Source organism: Phyllobates terribilis, unplaced genomic scaffold, assembly GCF_046119375.1.
Source record: "Phyllobates terribilis strain yellow unplaced genomic scaffold, ASM4611937v1 Scaffold_489__1_contigs__length_1346288, whole genome shotgun sequence".
In the NCBI taxonomy this organism is placed as follows: Eukaryota; Metazoa; Chordata; class Amphibia; order Anura; family Dendrobatidae; genus Phyllobates; species Phyllobates terribilis.
This window is the reverse complement of record NW_027363249.1, coordinates 543,617-552,586: the sequence shown is the minus strand read 5'-3', so window position 1 is coordinate 552,586 and position 8,970 is coordinate 543,617. Positions and strand designations below refer to the sequence as shown.

Here is an 8,970-nt window from a genome sequence, read left to right as displayed (position 1 = left end):
GGCCCCTCACTTTTGGCGGGTCCCCACAGAGAAGAGGTAGCGGCAAGCTTATGAAGCTGACAGTCCATCGAGGTACAAGGCCAGGAGACCCGAGGGTCTCACCCTGGCCTCTTCGATAGTTTCCATTGGGCCAGATGACAGGCTGCTCCCAATCTGGCTTCTCCGAATGTCTCCATGGTTTCCAGGCGATGGAGGGTCCCACCTGGCAACCCCAAACAAAATAGCCATGGTGCCAGGTGACCTCATTGTAGCAACCCTGATACCTAGTTGTATCCATGAATTCTCTGATGGTCAATGAAGCAGATCAGTATCCTTCCAGTCAGAACTATATACTTTTAGGCTGGAAACCTATTGTGTCCCTATTGTGTAGAATCAAAATCTGAGGATGCTATCCATCTTCTGTCCTGAGGAATGTCTCTCTGATTCTCCTTGATTCTCTTTGCAGCAGCATAGAAAACCCTTTTTATATTTACATATGTGGCTAAGGTTATTAGTCACAAGTTGGGGGGAAGGTGCAGGGCTCACTCAGGTCTCACTGTTTGAGCTAATCCCCCTGCTCTTGTAAATAAACTAGCTGGGTTAGTACAATATTCAATTAGCATAATAACAAACATCAGTGTCCCAAACACTGAGTCACCGTCCTTCTTGACCAACCCTCCCTCTAAACAAACTCTCTCTTCTCCAGTCCATTCTTAATGCAGCAGCCAGGGTCGTATTTCTATCAGGCCGCTTCACCGATGCCTCTACCCTGTGCCAGTCATTGCACTGGTTACCCATTTACTACAGAATACAATACAAACTCATCTCTCTCACCCACAAAGCTCTCCACAATTCTGCACCGCCCTTTATCTCTTCCCTCATTTCTGTCTATCACCCTTCCTGTGCCCTTCGTTCTGCAACTGATCTAAGACTAACATCCTCCTTAATCCGAACCTCGCTTACTCCGTCTCCAAGACTTCTCTCATGCTGCGCCAGTTTTCTGGAATGCACTACCTCAAACAATTTGACTAATATCTAGCCCCCATGTTTTAAACGTGCTTTAAAAACACATCTGTTTAGACAAGCCTATGACCTCAGCTCACTAACATAACTCTCCCCTGTTCCCTCCTAAATGTTAGTCTTAATCTGCTCCTGCCTATTCCTCTGTCTCCACATCCTTCATGCACCCAATAGCACACAGTAACTGCACTTAGATACTGATACTGGCTGAAGGAAGACAATGTTCTATCTATTGTGTCCCCCTATTTCCATATAGATTGCAAGCTTGTGAGCAAGGCCCTCACTTCTCCTGTACTGTTGAATTATGATACATTGTATTGTTTTATTGTCTGTACATGTCCCTACTTAATTGTAAAGCGGTGAAATATGTTGGCGCTATATAAATAAAAATTATTGTTATTATTAACCAAACAAACACACACATTCAAAAGTCAACAAAGATAATAGTGTATTTCTCCTGGCTTAACAAATCTTAACGTCTGGCTAATTAAGATTAGAAGCTGTGTCGTCACAGTGAGGGAACACTTAGCTAAGTTATACGAATATAAATCTAGTTGTCCAGATAAATTACATCCTAGGGTATTAAAGAATTAGCAGAGGAAATTGCAGAACCACTAGCCAGAATCTTTGAAAAATCCTGGAGGAGACATCCCAGAAGATTGGAGAAGGGCAAATGTTGTTCCTATCTTCAAAAAAGAAAAGAAGATGGAGCCTGGAAATCACAGGCCAGTGAGCCTTACTTCTATACCAGCAAAGATCTTTGAACAAATAATTAAACAGCATGTATGCAAGTACTTGGATAAGAATACAGTAATTAACCAGAGCCAGCATGGCTTTGTAGCAACCAAGTCATGCCAGATTAATCTAATTCCCTACTATGATGAAATCACTGAGAAGCTGGATCAGGGAAATGCGGTAGATATAGTAAATCTCGACTGCAGCAAACCATTTGATAAAGTATCTCATACTATCCTTATTGAAAAATGACCAAGTATGAGATTGACAAGGCTACAGTTAGGTGGATTCATAATTGGCTCAGTGATCTTACGCAAAGAGTGGTAATAAATGGTTGGTCATCCAATTGGAAGAGTGTTTCAAGTTGGGTACCACAAGGCTCTGTCCTGGCCCCAATGTTGTTCAACATTTTTATAAATGATCTAGATAAGGGAACTGAAGGTAAACTAATCAAATTTGCAGATGATGCAAAGCTAGGAGGGATAGCTAATGGCCCCGTCACACTAAGCGATATCGCTAGCGAGATCGCTGCTGTGTCACGGTTTTGGTGACTCACCAGCGACCTCACCAGCGATGTCGCTATGTGTGACACTTTGCAACGATCAGGCCCCTGCTGTGAGGTCGCTGATCATTGCAAAGTGTCCTGGACCATTTTTTTGGTCGTTGGCCTCCCGCTGGCCAGCACACATCGCTGTGTGTGACCAGCGGGACCAACGATCTGGCTGGTAACCATGGTAAATATCGGGTTACTAGGGGCACGCGCGCACTTAGTAACCCGCTGTTTACCATAGATACCACTCTGCTACGGTGAGCGGAGGCTCCAGCGCACCGTAGCAGAGTGGTATCCATGGTAAACAGCGGGTTACTAGGGGCACACGTGCACTTAGTAACCCGATATTTACCATAGTTACCAGCCTGCTCCTGCTTAAGCAGCAGGCTGGTAACGGGAGCAGGACATCGTGGAACGATTCTTTCCACGATATCGCTGCTCCCCTCATCGCTGGTGAGCCTGCCTGTTTGACAGCTCACCAGCGATGTATTAGCGATGCAGCAACGATCCCTGACAGGTCGTATCGTTGTCGGGATCGCTGCTGCATCGCTTAGTGTGACGGGGCCTTAACACTACAGAAGACAGAGAAAGGATTCTGATGGATCTAGATAAGTTTGAACAATGGACAGCGACTAATAAAATGGTAATTAACAGGGAGAAATGCAAGATCCTACATCTGGGCAAGAAAAAGGAAAATTACAGTTACAGATCTGGAGAAATAGAACTAAGCAACAGCCCTTTTTTAACACTTGAGTCAACATTTTGCTGCAGCAGCAAAAAAAGGCAAATACAGTTCTGGGATGTATTAAGAGAAGCATAGAATCTAGATCATGTGAAGTAGTTATCACTCTGTACTCCTCCTTGGTCAGGCCTCATCTGGAATAGTGTCCAGCTCTGGGAACCACATTTTAAAAAAGACATTGAAAAACTGGAGCAAGTTCAAAGAAGAGCGACCAAAATGACGAGAGGACTACAAACTATGTCCTATGAGGAAAGGTTAAAGGATTTGGGAATGTTTAGCTAGCAAAAAAGAAGGCTAAGACGAGTCTTAATAGCGGTCTACAAATATGTGAAGGGATATCAGAATGTAGCAGGAACATCCTTACACTCATTTGCACGTGGAAACACAAGAAGCAATGGAATGAAACTGAATGGGAGAGGATACTGACTAGATATTAGAAAAAACATTTTGACAGTGAGGGTGTTCAATGAGTGGAACAGGCTGCCACAAGAGATGGTGAGCTCTCCTTCAATGGAAGTCTTCAAACAGAGTCTGGACAGACATCTGTCTGAGCTGGTTTAGTAAATCCTGCAATGAGCAGGAGGCTGGACACGATGACCCTGGAGGTCCCTTCCAACTCTAACATTCTATGATTCTATGAACAGGAAAACGGCTTTTTTCCTGTGTGGGTCCTCTGGTGTCTAACAAAATGCGATTTCTGGTTAAAACATTTCCCACATTCTAAACATGAAAAAGGCTTCTCTCCTGTGTGGGTTCTCTGGTGTATAACAAGATTCCATTTCTGGATAAAACATTTCCCACATTCTGAACATGAAAAAAGCTTCTTCCCTGTGTGGGTTCTCTGGTGGTTAACAAAATCTGATTTGTCGTTAAAACATGTCCCACATTCTGAACATGGAAAAGACTTCTTCCCTGTGTGGGTTCTCTGGTGGCTATCACGATGCGCTTTCTGGTTAAAACATTTTCCACATTCTGAACAAGAAAAAGGCTTTTCCCCTGTGTGGGTTCTCTGGTGCTTAATGAAATCTGACTTCTGGTTAAAACTTTTCCCACACTCTGAACATAAAAATGGCTTCTCCCCTGTGTGAGTTCTCTGGTGACTAGCAAGGTGGGATTTGCATCCAAAACATTTCCCACATTCTGAACATGAAAAAGGCTTCTCCCCTGTGTGGGTTCTCTGGTGCTTAATGTAATCTGACTTCTGATTAAAACTTTTCCCACACTCTGAACATGAAAATGGCTTCTCCCCTGTGTGAGTTCTATGGTGACTAGCAAGGTGGGATTTGCATCCAAAACATTTCCCACATTCCAAACATGAAAAAGGCTTCTCTCCTGTGTGAGTTCTCTGGTGACTAACGAGGTGTAATTTGCATACAAAACATTTCCCACATTCTGAACATGAAAAAGGCTTCTCCCCTGTGTGAGTTCTCTGGTGTATGACAAGATTCCATTTCTGGATAAAATATTTCCCACATTCTGAACATGAAAATGGCTTCTCCCCTGAGTGAATTCTCTGGTGCTTAACAAGATCTGATTTCTGGTTAAAACATCTCCCACACCTGGAACAAGAAAATCTATTGTCCGCTGTGTGAATTTTTTGATGTTTAAGTAAAGACTTTTCGATGGGAAAACTATTTCCATATTCTGAACATAAAAATGGCTTCTTTGCTTTAGGAGTAGTTTGTTTTTTAATGCTTATTTTGTGACTTTGAATTTCCTTAGTAGTCGCTAATGAATCAGAAGACAGATCTTTGCTGTGAAGGGACGATGGTATATCTGGAGTAATGGCATTCACTTCAGTTGTATCCTGTGTGATATCAAGCTCATCCCATTTAAAAATTGAAGATGTCAGCTGTCCCTCTGGTCTCCTGGCACAGACATCTGCTAAGAATAAAACCAATTGTTATTTTTTTAATAAAATATCCTTGAATTTTATATTTTTGAACATTTCTACTTAAATTGTCCGTAGAAATGGCAAGTTATGTAAAAATATTGTATTATTCACCAAGACAATGACAGTTCACAGTCTAATAGACTGTGTCCAAACCACATTTAGCAACCATGTATTTGGCATTGATGTAGTGAGAAGAACCCACTTAATTTACGGTGTGTGTCTCCTGGAGCACAATCTGGGCACTATGTGTTGGGTAATAAAATGGCAGATTGGCTATTTTCACTCTCCAACATCCATGGCGTGCTAATTTCCAGAAAGTGGCTGTGAAGTCAAATTCGTCACTACTCTATGGGGATTTCTACTGCTCTGGTTTTCTGCCATTTTGTTGTATTAGAACTTCAGCAATTGGTGTGTCCCATTTTCTCTGGGATCAGCTCCTGCGACGTCTGCTTCTCTCAGCAGATGGCATTGGTGATGGAGGAGAAGACAGAATCAAAAGCTCTGGGCAAGACGGGCTCCCTTCATCCCCTAAGATTAGGGTTGCTGGGATCAGTAGTACCATCCAGTCTGGCAGTATGGGCGTATGTGCTGTCAGCTGGAGTAATCTGCTCCCTACTTCAGCCAATGGGAAAGCACCGCACCCTACTAAATCTCAAAGCATATTGCTAGAAGCTACCAGATGCAGCCTTGTTCTCCTCTGGTTCAGTCCTCTGTGCTCAGCTCCCGGCTTGTGTAGTTGTTCCCTGTTGTGACCTCGGCCCGTTTACTGACTACTCTTGTGTCTTCTGAGTTTGTATTTTCTCTGCCCTCCTGGTAACGACCCGTCTACTTGATTATTCTTCTTCCCATCTCACTCCACAGAACATCAGGTAGCACCATGGCCCAAGTGTAGGGGTCTCTGAGTAAGTCCAGATCCATATGGAGGGGTTAAAAAAGTTAAAGGATGATGGGCAAAACTGTGACCAAACCCAATAACATAACTACTGAAATGATGAAGCTCAACTGTATTCTTCAGAAAAAAAAAGAGTAACTAGTGGTGAAACCTTTTTGGGGTAATTAAGAGTATGGGGCTCGGTGGCTCTTAGCAATGTAAACCATTGTAAGGGCCAATATTTTCTATCAGATGAGTTTTAAGAAGAAATATTAGACATTTAAAGAGAACTTTTTATAATAGTGCAGAGCTGAGGTGTCTTAAATTTAAATCTTGGGCATTTGGAAGAGGAAATGGAGACCTTTTTTAAAGACTACCAGGGAGTTACAGACTCACATAAGTGAGGCAGATCCCATCACAATCAAGCTATCATACAGAATGAACCTGTTAAAAAAAGACATAAAAAAATATGATACATCCTCAACAAGAACGTATGTTTGGGGGGAGAACGCCAACACTAAACCGGAGTTGCACTCATTTATGATAAACCATTGGAGCTACTATGAGTCCTGACCAAAAGAGTAAAGAAAGTATTAGCGCCCCCATTTCAGGAGAGATTGAGCAGTAATCTGAATTCCTTAGGATTGAAAACATAATGGAATTTATGACGTTGAGTGAATCCATGAAACCAGGGCTGGAGCCAACACATCTCCTGCAGGCGTGAATAAATGTATATTACAGCCATCAGCCACGCACAGCTTAGAGATATATCATGGCACAGGTGGAATGCTTTCTGTGTAGTTTATCACAATCCTGTTTAAAGTTAGTTGGTTTAAAAAGAAATTGAAAAGTCAGGATAAAGGGAAACTCTGCTGTTATTGTACAGAAATTCACACTTGTCCCTCACTGCACATTTAATATTTTCGATCATAAAAGTGAAGTTTGGCCAGAAAGACTGGACCTGGTCTTGTAGGGACCATATGAGGACATTCAGCGGCACAGAAAGGAGAGATATCAGGGATCTAGGAAGCCAACAGTATCATTACTCTCCGCTTTCTATTAGAGGCCCATCAGAATATTTTTCTGCAAGTGATTTTCTCACTTGTTAGCACATTCTGCATAAGCTGTCATTTGGCTTTGTATTTTATAGATATAGACAGGTAAGGGTCAGCGTCTCCTAATCCCAGGGGGTAGGTGGATCCTCCAGGTTGTAAGTTCTGTAGAAAAGGGCTTTCATTACCCAAAGTCATTTGAACAGTTTTGGGTGGATGAGAATGTTGTGATCTGGAAGCAAAATGGTGATCACACGATTGTGATATGGCCGGACTACACAACCGATAAAACAGCCACAGCCGGTGACAGAGAAGAATCTGTGACTTCTCTGCATATGGTGGTTACTACTCACCTGGGTAGTCATATGTAAGAATCTCCTCTTTACACCACTCATCACCCCTCACATATGTCTCTGTAGTATTAATATGGGTCTGATCTTCACCCTGAAACAAATATTGTAAAAGTCACAGACAGATGGAGAAGTCACATCTATGATCAGCTCTAATCCTGCCATCTCCACCGTTCTCATTACACTAGTATAAAACATATAATACTGGTGGATAAAACAAGACTGAGCACAAGACCTTCACAGCCGTCTACACATCATAGGGGAGATCTCATGACACCTTCTCTCCATCTACCTGATGATCCTGAGGAACATTGGGGTCTTCTTGTTTACAGTCCTGTGGAAGAAGAGGACGGGGACATCTCTCTGGTGTTGTCCTCTTACTGGATAGATCTGGAGGAAACACATACAGGGACTGAATTCATTTTTTACACATAATTAGATAAGATAATTATAGGCTGTGTGTATTTAGTCCTGTCTATTACCTGGTGATGTGAGGGGCTGGGGAACCTCCATCATGACATCCTTGTACAGATCTTTGTGACCTTCTAAATACTCCCACTCCTTCATGGAGAAATAGACAGCGACATCCTGACACCTTATAGGAACCTGACACATACAATGATACAGTCATCCCCCGATCCCTTCATAGCGGTATAATGTCCCAGCATTCCCAGCAGTGTCACCTCTCCAGTCAGCAGCTCAATCATCTTGTAGGTTAGTTCTAGGATCTTCTGGTCATTGATGTCCTCATGTATCAGGGGGTGAGGTGGAGGCCTTGTGATTGGGCTCAGGGGTCTTCCCCATCCCTCAGACACAGGGTCCTGACAGCGCTCACTAGAGGTCTTCTTCACTACTGTGTAATCCTGATAATGGAGAAACACATTAATAAATCTCAGTACAGACATTTCCAGAGTCCTCACCTCTCCAGTTCTGTCCATCTGTTATTCCCATAGATAAGAATGATGTAATGTGACGTCATCAGAATCTCTCACCTCTCCAGTAAGCCGGAAGAGGATCTCTAGGGTGAGGTGGAATATCCTCTCCACCATCTTGTCTCTGTCCATATCCATCCTTAATAGGTGATTCAGAAAAATTCTCTTAATATAGAAGATCTTCACTGAGAGGATGCGATATTGTAGGGACCTGAATGAGAAGAAGATGAGCCGATGTAACATCATAAAGATCCTGTGTAATAATACAATTACTGGAGACAATAAGAGAAATATATCAGTAGATGTGTAGATGTTGTATTCTCTAGTCTTTTATGGACTGGAACACAAGTTGAATTGATGACTTAGACATCTCCTCCATACTTCCAATCGCTAAGTTGGCCACTGCTTCAGTAAGAATCACCCAGAAACCCAAGCAGCAATGGTATTTTTATTATTTTACAACATTCTGCTTTTGTCCCTGACATACTAATAAAACCTATATATTTTAGGCCACAGACAACAAGCAGTTTCTTCCTCGGAGTCTGAAGCTGAATACGTGTCTTATAGACTCATCTTCCATAACGCTAATTCTCGTCATATACATTACACGTGACATGAGAAGTAACTACTTCATGATGAGGACGACATCTACATCTTCTAATACGGCTCTAGAAACAAATTTGGCCAGAGTCCGTCGCTGACCTCATCATCACCGACTGTCTACATGAATGTTTCCCGTCTTTCCCAGGCTGTAATCGTTTATCACGTTAGATCTCGTTTATAAGAACTTGTTTGTAAGAACACAGACAGGAGTTATTTGATGCTAATGTCTCCATGTACAGTGT

General features: G+C 42.5%; 2 protein-coding genes across 3 annotated transcripts in view; both read right to left on the bottom strand.

Annotated features, from left to right (window-relative positions):
* Nucleotides 1-3,410: 3,410 nt before the first annotated feature.
* LOC141230050 (uncharacterized) overlaps nucleotides 3,411-8,970 on the bottom strand; it is a 349,419-nt gene continuing 343,859 nt past the window's right edge. Inside the window, exons 5-7 of one of the 2 annotated variants that reach the window (XM_073667542.1) lie at nucleotides 7,486-7,583; nucleotides 7,197-7,287; nucleotides 3,411-4,910 (exon numbers count right to left, since the gene is read on the bottom strand). In XM_073667542.1, coding sequence (XP_073523643.1) covers nucleotides 3,661-4,910; nucleotides 7,197-7,287; nucleotides 7,486-7,583 — 1,439 coding nt within the window. In that variant the 3' untranslated portion in view covers nucleotides 3,411-3,660. The remainder of the gene's footprint in view (nucleotides 4,911-7,196; nucleotides 7,288-7,485; nucleotides 7,584-8,970) is intronic. The other variant, XM_073667543.1, reaches the window with a different exon arrangement.
* LOC141230056 (oocyte zinc finger protein XlCOF7.2-like) lies at nucleotides 7,659-8,705 on the bottom strand. Its single transcript, XM_073667546.1, has 3 exons — nucleotides 8,682-8,705; nucleotides 7,877-8,056; nucleotides 7,659-7,799 (listed from the first exon to the last, which is right to left on the bottom strand). The coding sequence occupies exons 1-3, from the start codon at nucleotides 8,703-8,705 to the stop codon at nucleotides 7,659-7,661; spliced, it is 345 nt and encodes a 114-aa protein (XP_073523647.1).

What these genes read in the sequence shown, in the direction of transcription:
- LOC141230056 (XM_073667546.1), bottom strand. Translation starts at nt 8,705, where the DNA reads ATGGAAGATGAGTCTATAAGACAC. An exon ending in AAGATGAGTCTATAAGACAC is followed by an intron (nt 8,057 to 8,681) that starts GTATTCAGCTTC and finishes CTCCATTATCAG; the next exon opens with GATTACACAGTAGTGAAGAA. An exon ending in TTGAGCTGCTGACTGGAGAG is followed by an intron (nt 7,800 to 7,876) that starts GTGACACTGCTG and finishes TGTATGTGTCAG; the next exon opens with GTTCCTATAAGGTGTCAGGA.